Source organism: Lithobates pipiens, unplaced genomic scaffold (assembly GCF_037356315.1).
Source record: "Lithobates pipiens isolate NorthernLeopardFrog02 unplaced genomic scaffold, aLitPip1_a1.2 Scaffold_28, whole genome shotgun sequence".
Lineage (NCBI taxonomy): Eukaryota > Metazoa > Chordata > Amphibia > Anura > Ranidae > Lithobates > Lithobates pipiens.
In genome coordinates, this window is record NW_027507789.1 from 48,706,531 (window position 1) to 48,733,925 (window position 27,395).

The following is a 27,395-nucleotide window of genomic DNA, read 5'->3' on the forward strand; positions in this document are numbered from 1 at the left end:
ACTTCAAATGATGATCAAACATCTCTCCTGGGCAGGCAGAACTGCAGCCTTCAAAATGCTTACTTTACCTAAACTTTTATTTGTACAGGTCCTTACCTAGAAATATACCAATGTCCTTCTTCAACACTCTTAGAAAAACACTCAGATTTTGTTTGGCAGGGTAAAAAAAAAACGCTGTCCTTGTGTCTCCATCATTAAACATAAATCGGTTGGAGGTATGGGTTTCCCTGATATCTATGGCTATCTTATAGCGGCGACCCTGGACCAGGTAAGACATTGGTTCACATCTTCCTGTAACAAACAATGGCAACACATTGAACAATCCTTCCTCCCCGAGGGCAATTTTAAGTTCTTTCCTTCTAGCCCATTCTTTTCCCACCAAAATCCAAAGCTATGAAACGCCCCACGATCTCGGCTGCGATCGCAGCATGGAAAACTCTAACCCACAGCACCCTATCTTTAACAGACGGTCAAATTGTACCTATACCGATAGAAACCTTTACATTTCTCATACCGGATCTTTCCCTAAAATAGTGGTCTCACGTCAAATACCAACCTATCACATCGCTACTTCACGGCCAAAAAAATCCTAGACTTCTCAGATCTACAAAGTACACAATATACCTAAAATTGGGCTGTACACATACAAACCGTTATCGTCCTACATTAAAAAAAACATAATGTCCTATACCAGGGATATGCAATTAGTGGACCTCCAGCTGTTGCAAAACTACAATTTCCATCATGCCTCTGGGTGTCATGCTTGTGGCTGTCGGAGTCTTGCTATGCCTCATGGGACTTGTAGTTCTGCAACAGCTGGAGGTCTGCTAATTGCATATCCATGTCCTATATATTAAAATACGGCACAAAATATGGTCCTTTTTGGACTAATACCTCCCTCTAAGCCAAAGGAATTGCCCTCATGTACAACACTTTACAACAAAGACCAGTTTACGCAATCAACCTACAAAAGATGGGAAAGAGACCACAGGAACCACTATAACTGACCACCAATGGTGCAAAGCCATTCACTATAATCTAAAATCCTCCAAATGCACCACCTACTGGGAACTCTCCCAAAAAATCCACCACAGATGGTACCTCACACCAGTCCAGTTACATATGTTTGCAAATGTTGATGATGACCTCTGCTGGAGGAACTGCTCCACTAGAGGTTCTGTTACACGTCCTCTGGGAATGCCCGCACATTCGCCTGTTCTGGACTGCAATTTTCGCCCTTTATCTCTGGTATAACCGGGTGCAAATCTGATCCCTCTCCATCGCTAGGTATCCTCAGTATAGTAATGGACTCCTACCCTAAGGAACGCAGACCCATTGTGATGCATATATTATTCACAGCTAGATTGCTTATGCGCAAATGGAAAAGCTCCTAACTCCAACTATCATAGAACTTGGATCCCAACTCAATTTGATCAAGGAATTTGAATATAGCTCCGGCTTATATACTGACACAGTCGCAAAATGCAGTAAAACCTGGAAACTCCGGCTCCAATTTAACCCTTCCTGACTCATTTAAATCCTACGGGATTCTAGGTGTACATACACTCAAATGCATTATTTCTGATGTAACAAAAAAAAAAAATTCCTTACGGCTTAAGGCTCACTGGATTGTAAGTGCTTGTAGATCCTTCCTCTTTCTCCCACTTAACTTTATTAACACCTGAATCTTCAACGCGCAACAGCTCGATTTGCCAAGTCCTCCTCTCCTGGAACACAGTTCCCAAATGGAGTGTCCAGGAGAGGCGAACGCACCACTGCAGAGCCTGAACACCGTCGCTTACAATTTACTTGTAAATGTTTATCATCGTTACTGTATGCTGTAACTATCACTGCATCTGGTTCTATTGTGACCATCTTAACAAATAACATTCCTTACCTACTTTTGTATGTACTAACTTTTTTAAATCAATAAAGCGTTTAAACAAAAAAAAAAAAACATACAAATAGCTATAGGGAAACTGAACAGTGAAAATGTGCATTCACTCCTCCACAATGAGAAAAAAGAATGACAATAAAGCTGATTCATACTCGACATGTTTCGCGTGGTGACTGCTGCTTCAGGAGTGTATATTTCCCAAGAGATTGTATGTAGTAGTCTCTATAAAGAATAAACACCAACAATTTTACAAAATAGAGAAAACGCGAATGAAAATGTACTGGGGAGAGTAAATACGATTGTGTGCACACCTCATTTCTGCCATGGAGGGGGGGGACACACTAAACAATCCCTACAGTACCATAATTATTATATGATGTTGTATAACAATAGGACCCAGTGAACTATGGTAAAGTAGAGCTTTCCAAAGCCGAATAACAGGCAATTCGAAAGACGTCTGAGCCCTTTCGGGGCAGAATTCCCGGGCGAGTGTGGGAAGCAGGACAAGATACAAAAAGTACTAAGTACACAGGCTGTCAAGGAGAAGAAAAGACTTAAATATAAATACACAACAGGTATACAAAAAATATATACACAAAACAAAAGGCCCTCAAATTGGCCATCATGTAAGTATAGACATATATAATGTAATACATCTCATCCTAAATGCACACTTGTGATTATTAAACAAGTGAAAAAATATATCTGTAGTGATGTGGTCAGGAGCGGTAGGTCTCCCAAAGATGATAAAGGGAGCTTCAAACAGGAAGAGCATAGGCTGCAAGACAGAAATATAGAAAAAATACTGAACATAAGCCCTGTCAAAAACACATATAAAACACTGTGTCCACATATAGCCATGAGGCACACGTTTGACATATGCATATGTAAATATAGAAACTCCGGGAGGAAAATATATATGGCTCAAGCTGTCTATAAACTAAACCCTGCAAGGTTCTACACATTTATATTATAAGGGTTCATAAGGACAAACTTGCCCAACAGGGTTAATAGATTGCATAGCATGATTAACAGACGCAAGCAGAGGGGCTATTCAGCCCGATACAGGTCTTAATAGTACCGAGATGTAATCCGGCCAGCGCAATAAGAAACTAAGTTCAAACAGTCAATAAGGACATGCTAAGTATATAAATCTGTGTGTAGATACACAGCAGTTTTAACATATAAGCCCAAAGACCATAAAAAATATATATTACTAAAGAATTATAAATATTAGCAAGCCTACTTAAAGCAAAAAGCCAAAGCATATCTCTGAACCTGTCAAAACAAACAAAGAAGTGATGGTCAGCGCTGAAGTCCAAGCAAATTGCTTGATTTCCAACACAGTCAGATGATCACCTAAGATAAAACACACATATTGGTAAATGTCCAAGCAGGTTCAACTTGAGCCATCTCCCAGAGATAAGATAAAGCACAGCCGCACACCTGACCACCACTCAGCCACAATGAGGACACAAACCTTTAAATAATGTCCTGGCGCCTATCCGGATGATGTCATAAGTCAGCGCAGAAGGCGCTGACAAAATTACATCGCTGAATAAGATCCTGGACTGCGTATGCGCAGTACTGCGAAAACGGCAAATATGTTCGGTGGGAAAAATCCTCCAATGCAGCCAATGCCCACCAGCACCATCTAGTGGACATTATAGGCATGCACATGGACAGAAGGATCACACATTCGCCCGGAAATACAATAAAGACCGTCCAAAGATGCAACGATTGTCCATAGCAAAAAGGCACTGGCAAGCTTAAATCAAGGAGCCATATCAATGGTAAAAAAGGGGGGAAAAAGAAAATGACAAAAAAAGGGAAAATTAAGTAAATGTGCAAACAAGCCTAAATTCATCATAAAAGTGTATATACACCTAAAATAATCTAGTGCCCCAGATAATAATGGAAATGGAAAGTGGTATTGACACCTCGTAGCTAAAGACTAGAACAGGACCCGACTAACAGCAAGAAGGACGATAAACGCCACAACCCAGTACAGGCTTCACCCCCTAAGCTATAAGTAGCAACCATAGTCCAAAGTATCAGCTAAATTGATATCTAAAGAAAAGGTTTATGAGTTGGTCTCCATTAATACCAGGATAGTTGGTAGCTGATACATTTTTTTTTATCCATAAGGTTTCGGCTCTTAAAATCTTATTGTCCCAATCTCCACGGAGATTGGGAGGTACTATCTTAAGCACAAAGAAAGCAACCACCCCGTTATCAAACCTATGGTAAAGGCCAATATGCCTGTTTAACAGAGGAAATGATCTTTCCAAAGCCAGAGCAATGGACATGGTCTCAAATTCTCTGACCAAATTCACAGGTTGTCTTTCCAACGTAGAAAGCGGGGCATCTACAGGTCTTCAAATAGATGACACCACAAGTAGAGCAGTCCGCGTGGCTACGAGATTGGTTCTATTGTCCAATAGGTAAGCGAATACCTCTGCCCTCAGTAACCCAAGGACAGTGACTACAGTTCCCACAACGATATGTTCCCCAGGCTAGTCTGGAAGGACTGTTCTGGGTCATCGAATAGTGACTAGAAGTGAGGTTATCTTTGAGAGAAGTAGCTCTTCTAAATACTAACTCGGGAGTAGAGCGAACAAATTTGGACAGGGTCTGATCTTCTGTCAAAGGGTGCCAATGACGCAACATCAAAGCACGCCAGTCAGACTAGTGAGCGAAGAATGGTGTAATAAATTTCACTGTATTAACAGTGGTGTCAGACGGTGTCTTGTACAAAAGGTTGGCTCTCGACCTATTATTAGCCTTGTTGAAGGCCTTCCTTAAAAGAGGGTAGCTCCTTGCCAATCTATTTTGCAAGAGGCTAGCCTGTTGAAAGAAATCATCATTGGTTGAACAATTAATGCGTAAACGAAGGTATTGTGCATATGGAATGCTACGAATCGGGGATGTAAGGTGGGCGCTAGATGCATGCAGGATTGTATTGCCGAAACTCGGCTTGTGATAAAGGTTCGTAGTCAGATCACCTTCAGCATTGATCATAATATATTTTTTCACTTGTTTGTTTAATATTCACAGGTGTGTATTTAGGATGAGATGTATTACATTATATAGGTCTATACTTACACAATGGCCAATTTGAGGGTCTTTTGTTCTGTGTATATATTTTTTGTATACCTCTTGTGTTTTTATATTTAAATCTTTTCCTCTCCTTGACAGCCTGTGTACTTAGTACTTTTTGTATCTTGTCCTGGTTCCCACACTCGCCCGGGAATTCTGCCCCGTATGGGCTCAGACGTCTTTATGTTTTGCCCATTATTCGGCTTTGGTAAGCTCTACTTTACCATCATTCATGGGGTCCTATCTATTGTTATACAATGACATATCATTTAATAATTGGTACTGTAGGGCAGGGGTTGACAAATTTTCTTTGAATTTAGGAGCCGGTTAAAAAAGTTAGGAGCCAGTTTTTTTTTTTGTTTTTTTTTTAGAGTGGTATGGATTGTCAGCTCCCTGGGTAAGGCCACTCATTTTTACCCCCTATCCCTAACTCACAATGGAGCACCCAGTCAATAACTTCAATGAAACGCTGTTTCAGAGTAAGGCTTGCAACAGATGGAACTGACTGGCACTGGCAGGTGGTACTGGTAGGAACGTGGAACTGCCAGATGGCACTGGCAGGTGACACTGGTTGGAACTGGCAGATGACACTGGTTTGGAAGTGGCAGGTGGCCCTGGTTGGTGATGGCAGGTGGCCCTGGTTGGCGGTGGTAGGTGGCACTGATTGGCGGTGGCAGATGGCACTGGCAGGTGGCACGGATTGACGGTGACACTCGGCACTGGCAGGTGGCACTGGTTGGTTGCAGGTGGTATTTGGCGGTGGCACTGGTTGGCAGTAGCAGGTGGCACTGGTGGTGGCAGGTGGCACTGGTGGTGGCAGGTGGCACTGATTGGCGGTGGCACTGACACTGGCAGGTGGCACTGATTGGCGGTGGCACTGGTTGGCGCTGGCAGGTTTCACACGGAGCACTCTGTTACTGAAATGTAACAGAGGAGCTGTCAGAATTGAGCTTAATGTCGGAATGGGCGGGGCCCGGCCGGGTGGGCGGGACTCAGCAGCTATCAAACACCAGCCAACGATTGGGCTGCTTAAGAAAAGGGGGTGGGGCCACATACACGTAGCGGCCCACCCAGATCCCATTGGCTGGTGTTTGATAGCTGCTGGGTCCCGCCCCCACCCCGGCCGGGTCCCGCCCACCCCGACATCAAGCTGAAATCTGACAGCTCCTCCTCTCTCCGTAGCTTGTCAGTTTCACAGACTTAGCACGGCGCCGCTGAGTGTGGAGGAGGGAGGAGGACGGCAGTCAGTGTTATGCTGCTGCATGTGTGGGGCATCGATAGTGAGTGGGCTGGTGGCAGCTTATGCACCATGTTACGATTTCTGGTCGCATTGGCGACCTGGCGCCTGGGGTTTGTCTGCTGTTGGGATTGTTTAGTGTGTCCACCTCCATGGCAGAAATGAGGTGTGCACACACTTGTATTCACTCTCCCCAGTACATTTTCATGTGTGTTTTCTCTATTTTTGTAAAATTGTTTATATGTTTATTCTTTTATAGAGACTACTACATACAATCTCTTAGGAAATATACACTCCTGAAGAAGCGGTCACCCCGCAAAACATGTCGAGTATGAATCGGCTTGATTGTCATTCTTTTTTCGAGCGAATGCACGTTTTCACTGTTGAGTTTCCATATAGAGATATATTTTGTATGTATTTGTATTTCCTTCCAAGGACATTTTTTTTTTTTTAAATAGAAATTGTGTTTGTTGATTCTAAATAAATTTATACTTTTTTTATACTAAAGTATGTGAGTCCTTACCGTACCTTGAAAGTCCACAGTTGTCTTAGATTTTCTGTCTAATTGTTTGTTTGTTTTTGTAAGCACTGATCGCTTATTCAACAGGGCGTGTGTGTGTGTGTGTGTGTGTGTGTGTGTGTGTGTGTGTGTGTGTGTGTGTGTGTGTGTGTGTTTTTTTATGAGGGCTGCTTGTAGACATGCACAGCCTGGCTGATGGATCACAGGGCCCTGCAGCACTGTGTGTGAGCTTTTCACCATTTGTGAATGATCAATTATGTCTGGCTGGTATCTTCTTGTTGAATGCTCATTCATAAAAGTGAAAGCTCACATATAGTAGCACTTCAGCACTGTCATCCATTGGACGCCTGTGGATGTGTAAAAGCCATCATTGAAAGTCACGCTGCAATACTACTGTGTAATCTTTTTGTGACCAGAGTGGCTCTTGCTACCAAAGACTAGCGGTGTCAAATTCAAATCAGTCTCCTTTCTAGCAGTGTTGTCTCTGCAACTAACAAAGTTTAAGACGGCTCTCACACTAAGCTGCCCCGGGTGCCGGCGGTAAAGGGGCGCTATTTTTAGCGGAGCTATTTGGCCGCTAGTGGGGTGGTTAAAGGGGTTAAATCCACCTGCAAAATGCCATCGGAGCACTGTTTTGCTGGCAGTATCTCAGCGCTTGCTCCATTGATTTAAATGTGGAGCAGCACCGATCCAAACAAACTGCTTGCAGGACTTTGTGACGCCCTGCCAGCACACCACTCCAGTGTGAAAGCCCTTGGGCTTTCACACTGAAGTGAATGGAGCTACTTTTTTTCAGGTGCTATTTTTAGCGTTGTAGCGCCTGGAAAAAGTGCCTCCAGTCTGAAAGGGGTCTATCGATAGCTAAAAAAATAGAAAACCACTAAAAATTAGGGGGAGGAGCTGATTAGGATAAATTAAAGCCTGGTACGCACTATATTTATCCATCTAAACCCAGCAGGTTGAATGAAAAAAAAAACTGTCAGGTCCAGTCGGAGCTGCTGTACTAATGATTTAATGTTAATACAGCGATCTCTGAAAAGATCCTGACCATATAGTTGGGATGCACCCAGAAGCATGGACCGGCAGCTTGGTCAGCCTCTCAGCGAGCCACTCCTGCCCTCCCCTCAGCCTGGTGTCTCAGTAAGCATGGGAGGGACAGAGTAGAGAGCTGGTGAATGCCTCACTGAAGACCGAGAAGTGAGCGATCAGCAGTTTTTGTTCGCTCAGTTCTCGGTCCTTGAGGCGGCTGTGGACAGATGTACCATTGGGCCAATGCTGAATCCGCCTAGGGGACTACGAATGTGTGTGTGTTGTGTGTGTGTGTTTTTTATTTTTTATTTTTTTTTACACCCAATATCTTTTTAAGAAACACATTTTTAAAACAACCCAAGTAAAAAAAAAAGTGTAAGTTCACCTTTTATGGAAAAATCTGTAAGGTAAACTTACACAGGTCCCCCTCCCCTGGTCCTGCTGACCTGTACCGTCGCAGTCGCCAGTTCTAAGCCCGTCGGGAGCCCGGGGCTTAGAAATTGTTTGCTCCATATCTGACAGGGTTGGCTTTGCGGCTGCTGATCAATTGGAATGCAATTAAAACATGTTTTTATTCTTTTGGGGGTTTTTTTTTGCGCATTTAAGTCCAACCGTGAAATTTGAGGTCTTTTTGACCCCTAGATCTCATATTTAAGAGGTCCTGTCATGCTTTTTTTTCTATCACAAGGGAGATTTACATTCCTTGTAAAAGGAATAAAAGTGACACTTTTTTTATTTATTTTTTTAAACGGTGTAAAAATAAAAGGCTAAATAATCATTTTTTTTGTTAAATACGCCCCGTCACGCCGAGCTCGCGTGCAGAAGCGAACACATATGTGAGTAGCGCCTGCATATAAAAACGGTGTTCAAACCACACGTGAGGTATTGCCACGATCGGTAGTGAGAGTAATAATTCTAGACCTCCTCTGTAACGCAAAACATGCAACCGGTAGAATTTTTTTAAATGTCACCTATGGAGATTTTTAAGGGTAAAAGTTTGTTGCCATTCCACGAGCAGACACAATTTTGAGTTTAAGTGCATATAAAAAAAAAGTGCGCTTGTAAGACCACTGTGCAAATACAGTGTGAGAAAGTATTACGACCGCCATTTTATTCTCTAGGATGTTTAAGAAAAAATTTTTTTTAAAATGTTTGGGGTTCTAAGTAATTTATCTAAAAAAACGGGTCCCATCTGCAGAACTTTAGCCATAACAACTTGATACTACTTTAGAAAGGAACATACATTCCACTTTAATAATTTATGCTACAAAAATAGGAGGTGCTGTAAATTACCTCCAGCATTGCTCCTGTATCTTCTCACTGAAGGGTGCTATTTTGCTGGAGCCCCTGTATAGCAGTAAATCCTAAAGCGGTACTAAATTAAATGATTAAGCCAATACTTACCTGAGCCCCATTTCGATCCAGCAATGTGCCCGAGAGCAGCTGGCCTCTGCCCCCTCACTCGCACACAGCAGGGGGAGTTATTGGCTCCCACTGCTGTTAATCACAGCCAGTGAGGAGATGGCAGGGCTGCACCGGCTCTTGTGTATCTTATGGACGCACAGAGGTGGCTTGGGAGCGAGGGGGGGCACTCACCAAGGCAGAGGGGCCTGAACCGCTAATGGGGGACCTGAGAGAAGGATCAGGGTTGCTCTGTGCTAAACTATTGCACAGAGCAGGTAGGTATAGGATGTTTGTTAAAAAAATGAGCCTTTACTATTCCTTTAATATTGGGAACTGCTAATGTCCTAAAACATGCAAAGCATTATTGTGATAGGTAAAATACATAATCAGACGTAGGCTCTTGGGGGAGGAGGGGGTTATATTTAGGCAGAGAGCAGCCCAGTGATGTCACTGCTACTTTTACAAGGTAATAATTGGGTTTGCAAACTAGATATGTATCTTTGTGGCTACTGAGAAATATAAGTTTTGGGTGAAGTTCTGCTTTTCTCCTCCTCTGCCTTCACATTTGGCACAATTTTTTTTTTTTTGCTGTGGAGCAGGTACCTGATTTAGGCTCCCTCCTCCTTTCCCTGCAGCCTTCTGGGACCTATATCACAGGTCCTAGAAAGCTATATGTCCATTCAAATGGCCCAGTGAACAGCCAGCCGCTCCCACCCCATCTCCAGTCTGGCGCTTTCCAGTGAGTGCTAGAGGAGCAGAGAGCCGGTGACCGATCGTGCTCATTAAAGACTGAGATCTGTGCGATCAGTGGTCTTTGATCATTCAGTCTTAGATGTTGTGGGCGAAAGATGCAGCATCAGATCATTTTTTGCATGCACCTAGGTTAAATCGGCAGAGCTTCTCCTCATTTCGATCTTCCCCTCAGATCTACAGCAACTGCACTTGTAGTGCAAAGTGGATTTGCCTTTAGTAAATCAACCCCACAGCGTGTCCTGTGTCCCGGCTACCCCCCCCCCCCTCCCCCTCCATGATCTAGGTCAGCACTTTCCCCTTACTGTGTCCAAACAGTAGGTACATCCCTAACATGCATTATAAAGGGAGGATGTGTCCTTGAAGGTCTTAACCTCAAGTTGACGTGTCCTTAAAGTTAGAACCTTGCTTGATTTGCATTCCAGTGGCCGCAAACAGAGGGTACGGGAGACAACAATACTTCAATTATTGCAGTAAATGTGTTGATTATTATTTTATTTTTTTCCTTTTGTGTTTTTTCATTATACTGATCACTCCACTCATCAAAATTAGGGCTGCAGGGTTGGGACTGTTTGAGCTTCTTGGTAGCATGCTAAAGATCCATTTTATAACTTGTATACCTTTTTTTGTTTTTTTTTTTTTTGTTTTTTTTGTCCTTTTGTATTGCATTTTAGGTCAGAAATATTTTGTTGACTTTACACCTTGTCTTTAGTTATAACCACGCAGCAAACCTATCGATCTGATCTTGCTGACAAAGGGTGCATACAAGGGTGCATATGGGATTTAGCCCATTACTTTTGATGCATTGAAATCAAATTGATTAGGATGTGACGAAACAGTCTTGTGCGGTGTTGTGTTTTTTTTTTTCCACAATACTGTATAACAACATTGTCTTTTTCCTGATGGAAACTTCTGTAAAAGGGTTTGGAAATGACTGAGTGTTTAGTGGCATATAATATGGTTATCTAGTGCTTCAGGGGTTATATTAAATGCACATGAAACATTGTCAGCTTTGACTTTTACCTTCTTATTTCAATGGTTATGAATGTGCTTTCTACATGCTTTTTTTCACCTATGTTCCTTTTTCCTTGCTGGAGCTTTAAATCTTATTTATTTTTTATTTATTTTTCATAGGGTGACGTAAAACACTGGCTAGCATGCGCATTATACGCAGAGTGCCGGAAAGTCGTCATTCCAACTGTTGGAAGAGGAATCATGGAGGGAAATGGAGTGTCCCTCACTCGTATACTCCGTTCAGCCAAACTTAGGTATGAATTTTTTTATATAAAAAAAATAAATAAAAAATAAAAAGTTCAAAACCTAAAAAAATACATAGGGGTCTATTTGTAAATGTCATCACACAATTTTCACCCAAGATTCAACTATTTTTCTAATTGGATTCGGTTGGTAAACATGTGTGAACTTATAACTAGACCCCCTAGTATGTGCAGCTTAACCACTTCAGCCCCGGACCATTTTGCTGGCCAAAGACCAGACCACTTTTTGCGATTCGGCACTGCATCGCTTTAACTGACAATTGCGCAGTCGTGCGACGTGGCTCCCAAACAAAATTGACGTCCTTTTTTTACCACAAATAGAGCTTTCTTTTTGTGGTATTTGATCACCCCTGCGGTTTTTATTTTTTTGCGCTATAAACAAAAATAGAGCGACAATTTTGAAAAAAAACACATTATTTTTTACTTTTTGTTATAATAAATATCCCCCATAAATATATGATACGTATTCTTCTACATATTTTTGGTAAAAAAAATCGCAATCAGCGATTATTGATTGGTTTGTGCAAAAGTTATAGCGTTTACAAAATAGGGGATAGTTTTTATGGCATTTTTATTAATAAAAAATCAGCGATTTTTTTATTGTGACTGCAACATTATGGCGGACACATCGGACATTTTTGACATTTTTGGGACCATTGTCATTTATACAGCAATCACTGCTATATAAATGCAGTGATTCCTGTGTAAATGACACTGGCAGTGAAGGGGTTAACCAGAGGGTGGCAGTGTAGGGGTTAAGTGTTCCTAGGGGTGTGTTACTAACTGTTGGGGGCTGGGGTTTCATTTAGTGAACACTGATCTCTGCTCCAATCACATGGAGCAGAGTCAGCGTCACTAGTTGCTAGGCAGAACGGGGAGATGCTGTTTACAACGGCATCTCTCCGTTCAGCCGCCACGTGAGACGATCGCGGGTATGCCCGCGGCGATAGAGTCCACAGGACCCGCGACCGGACTCACGGGGGCCCCGACCAGCGTGCCGGCGCACTCGCGATGGCAGGGTGGCATTAAAGATTGGACGTACCTGTACGCCAATATGCCTGCCCGTGCCATTCTGCCGACGTACATCGGCGTGCGCTGGTCAGGAGCTGGTTAATTTATATTGTCACATGTAATATACAAGAGCATTTTTTTTTTTTTTTTGTTTAAATCATGCATGTACTCCAAATTGAATACTGACTTACCATTAAAAGCAAGTGGTGTGTGTGTGTTTTTTTTTTTTTTTTTTGCTCCCCAATAGCCTGATTCAGTTCTTCAATAAAATGAAGAAGTGGATGGACATGTCAAACCTTCCCCAGGAATTCAGAGAGCGAGTGGAACGGCTGGAAAGGAACTTTGAGGTATCTACAGTAATCTTCAAAAAATTTGAACCAATATTCATGGACATGTTTCAAAATCGCCACGAAGAGCCTCCTAGGCTGCCTAGAAGTAGGAAACAAAGGTAAATTGCTTTTCTTTCACTGATAAACAGATGTGCTGATGGTAAAGTTTGATGGCAGGCTATGGTGCCTGCTTTTATGCATTTAAATATAAATAAAACCCTGATTTTCTTTCTTGTCCTTTGCATGTACATCTTAGTTGGTGCCTTTTCATCGAAGGTACACTTCCAATTCTGCTCATAAGGGGACACTTTTAATGCCTGGGTACTTTAACCACTTGTCCTCCTGAAGATTTATGACCAGTTCACACCACATGCAGTCTAGTGCGTGTTTTTGATGCAGGGGTAAAAAAAATCGAATTTATGGTAGGTTATATGGTTTTCAATGGCATAGTTCACACCAGTGTGGTCAGTTCCAGAAAAAAAGTGGAACGTGTTGTGTTGTGCAGTCATTCCCCCCCACAAATAGAGCTTTCTTCTGGTGGTATTTGATCACCTCTGCGTGGTGTTTTTTTTTTTGCGCTATAAACAAAAAAAAAAACTAAAATTTTTGAAAATTAAAAATCGAATTTCTTCATCCATTTAGGTAAATATGTATTCTGATACATATTTTTGTTAAAAAAACAAAACAAAAAAACCCTAATACAGTAATCGGTGCAAAAAATATGCAACTTTACAAATGACACTGGCTGGGAAGGGGTTAACATCATGGGTGATCAAAGGGTTAAATGTGAGTCAGTGTAGTGGGGGAGGTGCTTTTTACTGGTGGAAGTTATGTTCCTGCTTTATCACAGGATCCATGTCTTCTCTAGTGACATAACGTCAGTTTGCTTTGTTTTCATAGGCAGACTGCTGTTCTGCGTGTGTACAGAATGATTGATGAGTCCCGGCAGACATTAGGTCTGTGGGACCCACTGGGTAGATTCACAGTGAGCGTGAGCCGCTGCTGGCAGCATGTACTTGCACCCGATACCCAGAAGTGCAGGATCACTATATGACGTTATATAGTAGTAAATCTGCTATGGGGTGGTCAGCAAGTAAATTCAAATGGTAGCTTAATTCTTAAAACTAATGGGTCTGTCATTGAACTCAATCTGCTCCCGGCTCTGGGCTTGTGTGCCTCTTGGGCCTCACTGCCGCTAAATCTCATGGGACGTATAAACCTTCTAAAAATGGTATTCCTCCCTAAATTCCTTTAAATTTTTTGCTGCTGCCCAACCTGGATATCCAACTCCTTTTTTTGTGGACATATAGGTGCCTTTTATTTGGAGAGGAGCTACTCCTAGACTGGCTAGATCGACTCTGGCTCTCGCTGTCCGTTGCAGAGGACTAGCTTTACCAGACTTCCGGACCTTCTACTGGGCAGCCGTCCTGGTGTGACAGTCAGGTGTTGCTGTGTGTCTTGAGGCGGCCTTCTTAGGACACTTCGGGAACTTAGTTCACAGAGGTCAAAGGGCGTACATGGATCTCCCGCACCCCACTAGAATGACACTCGAGGTCTGGGCTGTGGCCAGGCAGAGGTTTCTGGATCCGTATAGGTGGTCACTTTTTTGCCCTCTCACAGTTCCTGTCTCTCCATGTTCCCCAGTTTTGGGCTAGATATGGCGTTTAAAGTTCTCGGAGATATTGTTTTGGCGGGTGTTCTGCTCCCTTTCATACCCTTAAAGCAGGGGTTGACAAATTTTCTTTGAATTTAGGAGCCGGTTAAAAGAGTTAGGAGCCAGTTTTTTTTTGTTTTTTTTTAGAGTGGTATGGATTGTCAGCTCCCAGGGTAAGGCCACTCATTTTCACCCCCTATCTCTAACTCACAATGGAGCACCCAGTCAATAACTCCAATGAAATGCTGTTTCAGAGTAAGGCTGGCAACAGATGGAACTGGCTGGCACTGGCAGGTGGCACTGGTTGCCACTGGCAGGAACGTGGAACTGCCAGATGGCACTGGCAGGTGACACTGGTTTGGAACTGGCAGGTGGCACTATTGGCACTGGCAGGTGGCACTGGCGGTGGCACTGATTGGCAGGTGGCACTGGTTTGGAAGTGGCAGGTGGCACTGGTTTGGAAGTGGCCCTGGTTGGCAGTGGCACTAGTTGTCACTGGCAGATGGCACTGATTGGCAGTGGCACTGGTTGGTGTTGGCAGGTGGCACGTTGCACTGATTGGTAGTGGCAGGTGGCACTGATTGACAGTGGCACTGGCAGGTGGCACTGATTAGCGGTGGCACTGGCAGGCACGTGGAACTGCCAGATGGAATTGGCAGGTGACACTGGTTGGCATTGGCAGGTGACACTGGTTGGCATTGGCAGGTGACACTGGTTTGGACCTGGCAGGTGGCACTGGTTTGGCACTGGCAGGTGGCGGTGGCACGTGGCACTGATTGGCCGATGGCACTGGTTTGGAAGTGGCAGGTGGCCCTGGTTGGTGGTGGCACTAGTTGTCACTGGCAGATGGCACTGATTGGCAGTGGCAGATGGCACTGGTTGGTGGTGGCACTAGTTGGCACTGATTGGTGGTGGCACTGGTTGGCGGTGGCACTGATTGGCGGTGGCAGGTGGCACTGGCAGGTGACACAGATTGATGGTGGCACTGGCAGGTGACACAGATTGATGGTGGCACTGGCAGGTGGCACTGGTTGGCACTAGCAGGTGGCACTGGTTGGTAGTTGCAGGTGGCACTGATTGTCACTGGTAGGTGGCACTGATTGGCAGTGGCACTGGTTGGTGGTTGCAGGTGGTATTGATTGGCGGTGGCACTGGTTGGCACTAGCAGGTGGCACTGATTGGTGGTGGCACTGACACTGGCAGGTGGCACTGACTGGCGGTGGCAGGTGGCACTGGCAGATGGCACTGGTTAGCGCTGGCAGGTGGCACTGGCAGGTTTCACACAGAGCACTCTGTTACTGAAATGTAACAGAGGAGCTGTCAGAATTGAGCTTAATGTCGGAATGGGCTGGACCATGCTGGGGTGGGCTGTACTCAGCAGCTATCAAACGCCAGCCAACGATTGGGCTGCTTAAGAAAAGGGGCGGGCCACATACACGTAGCGGCCCGTCCACATCCCATTGGCTGGTGTTTGATAGCTGCTGGGTCCCGCCCCCTCCCCGGCCTGGTCCCGCCCACCCCGACATCAAGCTGAAATCTGCCAGATCCTCCTCTCCGTTGCATGTCAGTTTTACACACTTAGCGCGGCGCCTTTGAGTGTGAAGGAGGGAGGAGGACGGCAGTCAGTGTTATGCGCTGCATGTCTGGGGCATTAATAGTGAGTGGGCTGGTGGCAGCTTAGGCGCCAGGTTGCGATTTCTGGTCGCATTGGCGACCTGGCACCTGGGGTTTGTCGAGCCCATTATCATTTACCTGGGTGGATGTATTTTAGGTACCTACAACTACGCCATGCAGCCCGCGCCCAAGTTCTTGGTCCCTCTAAGGCTCGGAATTGATCCCATTGAGCAGTTGTTGGCTCAAGAAAAGCTGTTGAAATCACTGTCTGCCCTATACCTTGACTTACTGAGAGCTGAATAACCCAAAATGGATAGGCTTTGGGATCAATGGAAATCTCACCTCCCAGACCAGTTTACCCCCAGAGATCACAGGACTGCCCTAGATGCTGAACTGAGGTCAGAATATATCTATATCTTTCTTTTTTTTCTTTTTATATATATTCTCTCTATCCACATATTTTGAAGTTGCCCGATGATTGTCCAGTACTGGGAAGAGCTAGTGGAGCTTATTAATGACCGCCTCCGGCTGACTCTCCCTGGCTCCCCAGAACTAGCTCTTCTGGGGTATCCAAGATGACGACCAGATGCCTTGCTGTACTAAACTGTTGATTATATTTTTTTCTTTTATGCCAAGAGGGAAATTGTTTTGAGGTGGAATGCCCCTTCCCCTCCCTCTGTGGATGCTGGGGGGGAGGGGGGAAATCAATAAATTCTGTTTTACTGCTGACTTATATTAACAGGAACTGCCCCAAGAAGTTCAGTAAGGTATGGCAGCCATGGGCTGAGTCTTATGGAATCTGTACAGGCGAGGCTGATTGGGATGATGTAGGAGTAGTGGAAGCCATAGTTCCAGACAGAAAGTAACAGAGCTTCAGAAATTTGTAATAGGGTATAGGCGGCTTGGGGTTGAAGACATGGATCGACCATAAGGAACAGATTGTGGCAGATTTGAAGGCACCATGGTTTATAAACCTAGTTTGATTGTAACCATTGATGGAACATGGAAAAAACCTAAGATTATACATGTACTGTGTTTCATTTTGGAATGTATTATCTGTTTTGTGAGCAATAAAAACCTTTCTAAATAAAAAAAAAAAAAAAAAAAAAGGTATGGCAGCCATGGATGGCCTAGGAGGGATTTCCTGTACTGTCTTTTGCTTTAGTCCAATCTGTAAAAGTGTACCATGTCTTTGATTGTATGCTCAATAAAGGAACATTCTGCTTTAAAAAAATAGTAATAGGGTGCCTAGCCATATGCTTAGCGTATGCTGAAAGGAGAGTTTGCGTTAAGATTTGCTGTTTATGCAGAGATCATGTGTCTAGACATTTAGCTTTTCTCTTGTAAGCTGTGTATGTGTGGTGTAATAATGCATGAAATTATTTGCTGGGCCCTTTTCTATATTTTTTTATTTTTTTTTAAATGCTTTACGGCATTTTAGTAAAATGATGGCCGGCTAGGAGCACTGATCTGGAATTATGTCGTATGACGTCCTTCCAGAACACGCCAATCTCTGGGCTGCGCAATGGTGGTGATCTGTCACCACCATCTAACATGGATTGCTTGTTTGTGTGTCCTGCTAAATTATTGTGAGAGGAATACAATTTTACATAATGCTTAATCGTTGAAACTTTTTACGTTCTGTTTTTAAGGAAGTTACAGTGTAATGTTAAAGATCTCTTCAACTTCTGCTGGACTCTATTTGTATATGCAAAGGGTAAGTGCGAGTTGTTGTATTTACTAAATTTGTTTACTGTATTTAATGAATTTTGATACAACTTGTTCAGTTTTGCTACCAGATAACTTGGATCAATTTACTAAAAAGCAAAGATTTTGTTATGTAGCTCAGTGGTTGTTTAAAAAAAAACAGCAAATGTGTGTGTATGTAATTCCTTTTTTCTTTTTTACATTTCTTTTTTTAATTTTTTATGGAACCGTTGAGGGGCGTTTACGAAGAGGTCCTTATAGATTGTACATGACTTTGTGTCCTTTTTCTTTCTTAGGAAATTTTAGTCTGATTGGCGATGATTTGGTTAACTCTTATCACTTGCTTTTGTGCTGCCTGGATTTGGTTTATGTTCATACTTTGCAGTGTCCCCATAAGGATGACCTTCTGAATCCATCATTCACAGGTAGGTCTTGTAGACCGTTTATCATCTAGTAGGACCAACTTTTTGATTGTGGACCAAGTCTGTCTTGTACATTTTGTGTGGGAAAGTGTTTTAGGTAATATCTTAATGGCACCTTTTGATGTGAATAATGTTGGGATTAATAAGACCGTAAGGGCAGCCTCTGTTTAGGAAATTACATTTCTCTTATATTCACTGACCGACACAGCTCCTCTCTGTAACTAATTGGTTTGTATAGCCTGCCGTTAGGAGAAACTAGGCAAATTGTTACACAATACACAGAACTTTAATCCCGCCCCAGGGGGGCAGGCCCCGTGCTATCAACCCTTCCCACTGCTCCTAGCAGCTTCAGTTTTTATTTTGCCTAGCAAGGATAATGACCTAGGAAACCTTGCCGGCCTCTTGGTCCATATTTTTGCTGCAGGTTTGCTGTTTGCGCAAGATGAAAGATCCTGTGATCTTCTATCAACTGCCAACTGGGTGACAGGCTGGTTAATGATATCCTTGTAGTATCCCCAGTCCGGCCATCGAGCGTGAGCAGGCCGCAGCTAAGGCTCGGCAGGCCACAACATGCCTCAGCTCCAGAGGTGGTAGGTGAGCTTCAATGCTCCGGGATATACATATGACCGGGCTACATATGTCTGGATCACAGTATACCTAGGCCAGCAGCCACCCTGTAACTGCGCAGGAGTGGGTCTGTGATGGAATGTCTCCCAGCTCTTCAGGACTGGTAAGTGCATCTCTCCCTGCTTCGGTCGGGTGAGCAGCTGGGCATTCCCTGGGGGGTTGATTCGGGGGCCACCTCACCTCCCTATCTTCTCTCCCAAGTCCCTATCACTCCTCCTTTCCCCCCCTCTGAGGGGGGTGGCTGCAGGCGGTGTGTGTGTGTGGGTCGCTGTTTCTCACCTGTGGGGGTCTGTGCGGCTGGCGTTGGTCCTGGTCAAGGTCTGGGGGTCCCAAAACATGTTTATGGAGGTTGTTCTGACTGTTAGCAGGCAGCACGTTTTTATTTTTTTGCACTGTCACCGCATGGCGCCGTTCTGGCGGCCATCTTGGATTTGGGAAAGCTAAAAATTCCCCTGGTGAGCTTCAGCAGCCATTTTCTTTGGGATTCCTATTGATTACATTGGCGGCCTTTTTTTTAAAGCCTGAGCGCTTTTTTCACCGCTGGCCTCTTGTGGCAGAATTACATGTGCTTTCTCTTGCTGCTTCCTGTATCCACTGTGTGTGTGCAGGGCGCTGGATGGCTCTTTGCTGAACGCTGAAGCTGCTCTGCAGATCGTTGCACTGCTGGTGGGAGCTGCTGCTGCTGACAGTTTTTTCCTCTGCAACTGGGAACCTCCTAAGGACTACAGGCACTGTTGTGGCTATCACAGAACGCCCCAGGATGGTGAGTCTAGCGCTAAGTACCCCCCACCCCCAACGCAGCGGCAACAGGAGGGTGGGACCTTCACTGTCCTAAGTCCCCTTGCAGGTGGCAGACAGGCTAGGGTCAGCATGGCTTCAGAAACTGGTGTTTCTTCCCCCGAAATCCAGGCTATAGCAACCGGGTCACCTGCCGTTAGCGCGGTGCGCATGGACACCCTGATGGCGGTCCTTGACTCCTATGTGCTAAGATAGAGGCAGCACATGGCAGGAAAGGTGCACATAAGAGGCCCCTGCCCCTCCGTCCTTTGGGGAGAGCTCTGATGCAGACTCTGGCCCTGCTGCGGGTGGAGACCCCTGCTCTGACTTATCAGACGTGACTGACCAGGACCGTTCGGATAGTGAGGATGATTCCGGGTCCGGGCGCGACAAGGCGCTTGTTGGAGCACTTATCACAGCTATGCGTGATCCCCTGAGGATTCAGAAGCCAGCGGATTCCTCTGCTGATGTACTGGCCCATTTTGGGTCCCGCAAGCCAGCATGTTCACCTAAGGTGTTCCCTTATTTGACTTATTTTGACAAATTCATCTACGGGGAATGGGGTCACCTGCAACGGACCTTTTCGGTCCCCAAAAATTTGGCGGTGCGTTACCCCTTTGAGGAAAGCCTTCTCAAAAAGTAGTCAGCTCCTCCGGTTGTGGACCCCCCAATATCTAGGTTAAATAAAGTAACCACGATCCCGGTTGAGGGGACTCCTGCATTCAAGGATCCCACGGACAGGAAGGCCAAAGCAGTGGCTCGTTCCTTGTTTACGGTTGTGGGGTCAGCCGTGTGACCTGTACTGGCATCCGCACTGGTGTCGCAGACACTGACTGAGTGCGCAAAACATTTGCACCGCGAATTGGGAGAGCAGGATGCCTCCCCTGACTCCGTGGAACTAGCAGACCAACTAGTGAGGCGCCTCATTTGGCTGAAATGCTGGTCTGCTGACCAGGCATCCAAGAAAGCACTGACGGATCTTCCCTTCCTTGGCGAACGGCTCTTTGGAGCCTCGTTGGATGACATTATTAAAAATGCCACGGGTGGTAAGCGTACACTACTCCCACAGGCCAGGAAGGCTAAGGAGCCACGCCGCAGGCAAGGGCCCTCTTTTTCCGCTCACAAGCGGCTTTTCCGTCTACCCGGTGCTACGGCAAAATGACCTCAGCCCGACAGGACGCCAACGGACGGTCAGAAGTGTCCCTGGAACCGCAAGCCTGTGAACAAAAGTGCTACCGCATGAAGGTTTGCCCCCACCCATATCTCGGGTGGGGGGGTCGTCTTCGGGAGTTTGCAGCCTGTTGGACCTCCTGGTTATCAGACCAATGGGTCTGCGATCTGATTTCCACAGGTTACAAGATAGAGGTTCTCTCTTGGCCGCCAAACAGATTCATTCCTTCCAGCATACCCATGTCCCCGGTTCGCCGGGAGGCCCTGTTAGGGGCAGTGAGGGACTTGCTGAATCAGGGGGTGATCGTACCGGTTCTGGAATCGGAAAGCTTCCAGGGGTTCTACTCAAATCTGTTTGTGGTTCCCAAGAAGGAAGGGGTACGTCCAATATTGGACCTAAAAGCCCTCAATCACTTTGTAAAAGTGCAGAGGTTCAGAATGGAATCCGTTCGCTCGTTAGTCGCTGCACTCCATTAGGGGACTTCCTGGCGTCCTTGGACATTCAGGATGCCTACCCGCACATACCCATATGCCTTCGGCATCAAAATTTTCTGCGTTTGGCAGTCAGGGAAACCCACTACCAGTTTGTGGCTCTTCCTTTTGGCCTGGCATCAGCCCCCCCGAGTCTTTACCAAAGTACTGGCTCCAGTGTTGCCGTTTTTGAGACAACGCGGGATCGCGATCGTGGGTTACCTAGACGATCTCCTCTCGAGAGAGAGAGGATGTGGCGATCACCTTGCAGTCCCTGCAAGCATTTGGGTGGCTGTTGAACCTAAAGAAGTCGGTGGTGGTACGGACTCAGCGTCTGGAGTACCTGGGGTTGCTGTTGGACTGGGAAGCGAGGGTTTTTCTCCCCTCAGACAAATTATTGACTCTCAGATCTGCGGTCAAACTGATGAACCGCAAATGGTCGTCACTCCGCTTTTGCATGCGGGTGCTGGGACTCATGGTAGCCTCCTTTCGAGGCAGTACCTTATACCCAGTTCCACACCAGAGTCCTGCAGAAGGAGATCTTGACAAAATGGGACAAATCTCCATTGTCCCTGCATCGGCAGATCCAGGTGAGTCAGCCAGTCAGGGACTCCCTGATCTGGTGGTTGGGGTCCCCGGTGATTCAGTCCGGAAAATCGTTCCTTCTTCTGACATTGACGGTGGTCACTACGGACGCCAGTCTGTCCACCTGGGGTGGAGTGATGGGAATTCAGTAGGCTCAGGGCCTCTGGTCCACGGAAGAATCCAAGTTGCTGATCAATCTGCTCGAATTGAGAGCGATCAGGCTGTGCCTCCACACGTGGTCGACATGTCTTCAAGGGCGTTTGACCAGGATACAGTCAGACAACGCCACTGCCGCGGCGTACATAAATCGCCAAGGGGAACAAGAAGCTCAGCCGCTGCTCAGGAGGTCGCTCACATACTTCAGTGGGCAGAGCGACGCGTTCCGGCCCTGTCGGCCATTTACATCCCGGGGGTGGAAAATTGCCAGGCGGACTATCTGAGTCGACAAATGCTGGACCCAGGAGAATGGGCATTGCAACCGGAGATATTCAGGCTGCTGTGCCTGAAATGGGGCACACCAGATGTGGATCTATTGGCCTCCCGGCTCAATCGGAAGGTGCCGAGATTCGTGTCCAGGACAAGAGATCCATGGGCAGACGCGCTGGTGGCTCTGTGGGGTCAGTACCAGCTGATCTACGCCTTTCCTCCGCTAAAACTTTTACCACGTTTGCTTCGCAGATTGGAAGCGGAGTGGATTCCAGTAATCCTGATTGCCCCAGATTGGGCTCATCGGGCCTGGTACGCGGGCCTGGTACGCAGACCTGGTGCGCCTGGTGTCAGAAGCTCCCTGGCGACTGCCGTTGTGAGAGGACCTCCTATCTCAGGGTCCAATCCTTCATCCTGCTTTACCATCACTGGCTTTAACGGCCTGGCTATTGAAAGCCAGGTATTGAGGAACTGGGGTCTGTCGGACTCGGTGATTCCAACTATGCTGAGGACGTGGAAATCTTCTTCCATGAAGATATACCATCGTACTTGGAAGGCCTACATCTCCATGTGTGAGGAGAAAGGGTGGTATCCGCGCTCCTTCTCTATATCCAGGATCCTGCTGTTTCTTTAGCAAGGTGTAGACCAGAGGTTGGCGTTGAGCACCATCAAGGGGCAGATTTCAGCCACCGTTTTAGAATATCAGGGAGCTTCCTCTGCTGACCCTTTCACAGAAAGTGGTCTTTCTAGTGGCCATCACATCGGCCAGGAAGGTTTCGGAACTGGCGGCCTTGTCCTGCAATTCTCCTTATCTGGTCATCCACAGGGATAAGGTGGTGTTGCGTTCCGCAACCGTCCTTTCTACCTAAGGTGGTCTTGGCCTTTCATATCAACGAGGACATTGTATTGCCATCATTGTATCCTAAGCTGCAGCACCCCAAGGAGGTGGCCCTTCACCCTCTGGATGTGGTTAGGGCTCTGAAGGTGTACTTGTCTGCCACAGCTTCCTTTCAGAAGTCAGACTCACTGTTTGTTTCGGTGGCTGGTCCTAAGAAGGGCATGGCGGTCTCGTCGGCCACCATTTCCAGGTGGATCAGACAGATTGTAGTCCAAGCCTACACCTTGAAGGGGCAGGTGCCTCCCTTTCCAGTGACAGCCCACTCTACAAGAGCAATCGGAAAGTCTTGGGCCTTCCGACACCAAGTGTCTGTCGTTCAGGTGTGTAAGGCAGCAACCTGGTCGTCTGTCCATACGTTTACCAAATTCTACAAGGTAGACGTCAGTGCATCAGCTAATGCCTGTTTTGGCCGCAAAGTTCTGCAGGTGGCCGTGTAGTTGCAATTAATTATTTTCCTGGTTTTTCGATAAAAACGCAGTACTGTTTTGGTTAATGCACTGTTGCATTATTTCCGCAATGTTGCGGTCTTGGGGATCACTCCTGTTGAGGCTACCCGGTTATATAGTGCTGTTTTTCCACACTGCTGTTTTTTTGTGGGTTTAGTTTCACTAGTTCCCACTTGCCATTGTGGATGAAGTTTTTATGCTGTTTTTTCCCACCCCGTGTTTGACACTGCTTGGGGATGTCCCATTTAGTTAGAGAGGAGCTGTGTCGACTGACACAACACCCACCCCTCCCTTTTTCTACGTTATACTGCTTGTTGACGTACTGAAGCTGCTAGGAGCAGTGGGAAGGGTTGATGGCATGGGGCCCCCCCCCCGGGATTAAAGTTCTGTGTATTATGTAACAATTTTGCCTAGTTTCTCCTAATGGCAGGCCATACAACCCATTTAGTTACAGAGAGGAGCTGTGTCGGTCGGTGAATTACAGAGAAAAGAATTTTACAGCGAGTACAAAAAAATCCTATTTTTTAAGTAAATTTTTAAAGCAAATTGGCAATACCAATGGACATTTTTGTGGGGGGAAAAAAAATATATATATATAAAAAAATATATATAAATATATATATTATCATTTTTTTTTTTTTTATCTTGGCACCTGGAATCGGCCAATAGAGATACATTTGCACAGGTCTGTGACAGATTAGCACAGGCAATGATGTTTTATTGGATATGCCAGAGCCATTTATTACCTGCTGGGGTGATTTTGTTTCTCTTGAGATAAATGGGAGATGATGAGAAATATATGTTGAGGTACATTTATATTTTATTTTTTTTCCTCTGCCTGCCTTCATTAGTTTTTCTTGGAGGCAAAAATCATCTTCCCAGATAGTGAGAGTGCAGCAACTTTACAGTGCTACCACCACCCAATTAGGAATACGTGTTCCTTTTTATAATAAACAATCTTTCTTCTTGTGTAAACAGCAAAGTTGCCAGTTCCTGATATGGATAGCATTGATGATGATGATCCCCCCTGTATTATCAATGCACTGTGTGAATACTACGATGGGCTTGCAGTGGAAGCCAAAGGGATAAAAGAGCATTACTTCAAGCCTTACATCTCAAAACTCTATGACAGAAAGGTATATTTGTCTTAATTGTATGGCGTTTTGTGAAAAATTTTGCTTGACTTGCATTTTGTATTTCTTCTCTAAATGTTCATTGGGGATAGTAAACCTCTGTTTTAGGCTTTGCACCTAGAAGGATGAAATCCTATGATTGTTTTACCTTTATAGAATGACACCTTATGCCAGGTGTGGTGATTTTCACCAAAGATATTCATATAAATCTGAGATCAAAGGGCCAGTTTACTGTCCTTCATACTTTAGGAGGGCTGGACTGTGGCTAGTGGGAGTAAACTATGCCCCATAGTTGGCGTCAGCGGGAGGAATGGTGTCCCAGTATCAGTGTCCCAGTATCAGTTACTATGCCACTGTTGCTGACTGGGAGAAATTGTGCCCCAGGGGCTGGATAAAAGCAAGCAAAGGGCCGCCGTTTGGAGATGCTGATATAGATGAGAGAAAAGGTAGGTGTATAAATTACATTTGTAGTCAGAGTCTTCAAGCGGGAAATGCGATACTCCTAAGAACCAAGGCCTGAGGTGTGCCTTGGCCTAGCTGGTCAGTATGCCTGAGAAGAGGGCATACCCTGAATGTAAGAATAAGAACAAATACTATGAGAATGTATGAAAGTGGGGAACGGGTGGGTGGGAACCCAGAAAACCTACCGACACTGGCCCTGACAGAGGAGGAGGTTTAAATAGCCCTCTCAGGCTCCTCCTACAAATACAGGCTGGCCTGCGGCCAGCCTTACAACTTGTAGTCAGAGTCTTCAAGCGGGAAATGCGATACTCCTAAGAACCAAGGCCTGAGGTGTGCCTTGGCCTAGCTGGTCAGTATGCCTGAGAAGAGGGCAAAAAGACACAAAATTTAGGTGAAGAAGGGAAGGTAATGAACCATCAAGGATAAAGGTGTGCTCCCGGACGGCAGCAGTACGTATCCAGCAAGTAACTGGAAAGTGTATGCCATGGCAAAAGATCACAACGACTCCTGACTTGGCGATGAGACGGAACCCCCTATCGAACCTGTGACACAACCCTAAACCCAACTGAACATCCCCTGAAAGATTGAATAGAGCCGGATGCCCGCGACACCCAGACCCGAGAATGAACTGCTTGTGAAATGAGAGGATACGAGAGGGGAAAGGAACAAGGTCTGGCCCGAGGAACCCCCTGCAAAAGATCGCAAAATACCCCAAAGAAACCAGTGAAATAGCCCAAAGACATACCCCCCCCAAGAGGGTGAGTGGCAAAAAGACCACTAACAGGAGTGCTAAAAGCTAGAAACCTGATGGATGTGACGGAGTAAGCGGACAAGGCCCATGCCCATGGCAATAAATACCGTCAACCTGGAAAAACCATACCGGGCGCAGGACCCAGGTCCCACCGGATATGATCGGGTCATGCTACAGCCTGAACCCCACAGCTGGGACAGAATCCTGAACCAAGGAGGGCCAAACCCCCTCTCAGGAAAACAGTCCCCATGGCATGCAACTGACATACCCAAGCACCCCCTATTTGGAACAAGCTGGGGATCGGAAAAAACGACTGGACTGATGTCCCTAAGTGGGACTCCAGGCAATAAGTTCAAACAAGATCAGAGCCAAGAGTGGCATCCAAACGATTGTGACATCTGCCCAACCTACCCCCCAAGGACCGTCACGTGGACGTGGCTTAACAAACACCCTGAGAGAGACTATACATCCCTGGGCAGTAACCAGGGCTTCAACACAACAGGACATCAACTGAAGGAAAACACTTTTTTTTTTTTTTTTTTTCTCGACTGCTTCTGACCCAAGGGTGAGCCCCGTGGTGCAATGACATCAGCACCAATCCACTAGCCCCTAACAACGGCCGGGCTGAAGGAAGTGATAGCAAGCATGGATGATATCGGTATGAATGCCAAGACGGCCCAACCTGAAACACAATACTAGAGAAATGACAGACAACCAGACAATGAGAACAACAATACCCCCTGCCTTACTAAGAATGAAACATGAGCAGAAAGTCAAGACCACTGTGCGTGAAAAGAACCTGCCGCACGGACCCCCCCCCCCCCCCACCCAACATGTAAAGTGGTAAGTGAGCCCGAGTAACCTGCAGAGCAGAGGCAAGTAATTAACTGAAAAACTCAGGGCTAGTGTACCCACGGACCGTGGTGGGTAGTCGTATAGATGTGGTGAATGAACATGCAACGTATGACGTATGGTATACGGGCGAGAAGATTGAGGACAACAATCAATTAACAAACGAAAACCTCAGCCCGTATGGATCTGTAGACGTGACAGATCCGAACGTGTTAGCCCTAGCTACCTGACCCAGGTACAAACATGACACAGACACGATGAGACATGACAATCAACAAGGACGAACGACTACCAGAGTATGCCATGAGTGGACAATGCCCCTTTGAGAAACTCTGAGACTGAACACCAAGTCTGAAATACCAAGACAGGCATGCTGGCAGCAACACAAAACAGAAAAACGCTGAGACAGAAAAACGCTGAGACAGAAAACGCTGAGACAGAAAACGCTGAGACAGAAAACGCTGAGACAGAAAACGCTGAGACAGAAAACGCTGAGACAGAAAACGCAACATGCCATGATGAAAAAACACCATGACAGAAAACACTGAAACTCCATGCTGAAGGAGAAACAAAGTGACAGAAACAGAGGCAAAACGCAATGACAGCAACAACCAAGACTGAAACGCTGAGGCATAGATGAAAACCCAGAAAACCTACCGACACTGGCCCTGACAGAGGAGGAGGTTTAAATAGCCCTCTCAGGCTCCTCCTACAAATACAGGCTGGCCTGCGGCCAGCCTTACAACTTAAATATTGTACAAATGCACAACTCAAGAATAAAAACTAAAGCTATTGAGCGACACAGGAGCGAAATCCTTGACAGGTTTACAGGCCTGTTTGCATTTCT

At 45.7% G+C, this 27,395-nt stretch overlaps 1 protein-coding gene across 2 annotated transcripts in view; it reads left to right on the forward strand.

Moving 5' to 3' along the window:
• Positions 1-27,395, forward strand: part of RBL1 (RB transcriptional corepressor like 1) — a 95,137-nt gene that overhangs the window by 16,695 nt on the left and 51,047 nt on the right. For both annotated transcript variants that reach the window (XM_077459184.1, XM_077459185.1), the window contains exons 2-6: positions 11,071-11,204; positions 12,472-12,672; positions 17,474-17,538; positions 17,825-17,953; positions 24,329-24,486. In XM_077459184.1, the coding sequence (XP_077315310.1) occupies positions 11,071-11,204; positions 12,472-12,672; positions 17,474-17,538; positions 17,825-17,953; positions 24,329-24,486 (687 nt within the window). The remainder of the gene's footprint in view (positions 1-11,070; positions 11,205-12,471; positions 12,673-17,473; positions 17,539-17,824; positions 17,954-24,328; positions 24,487-27,395) is intronic.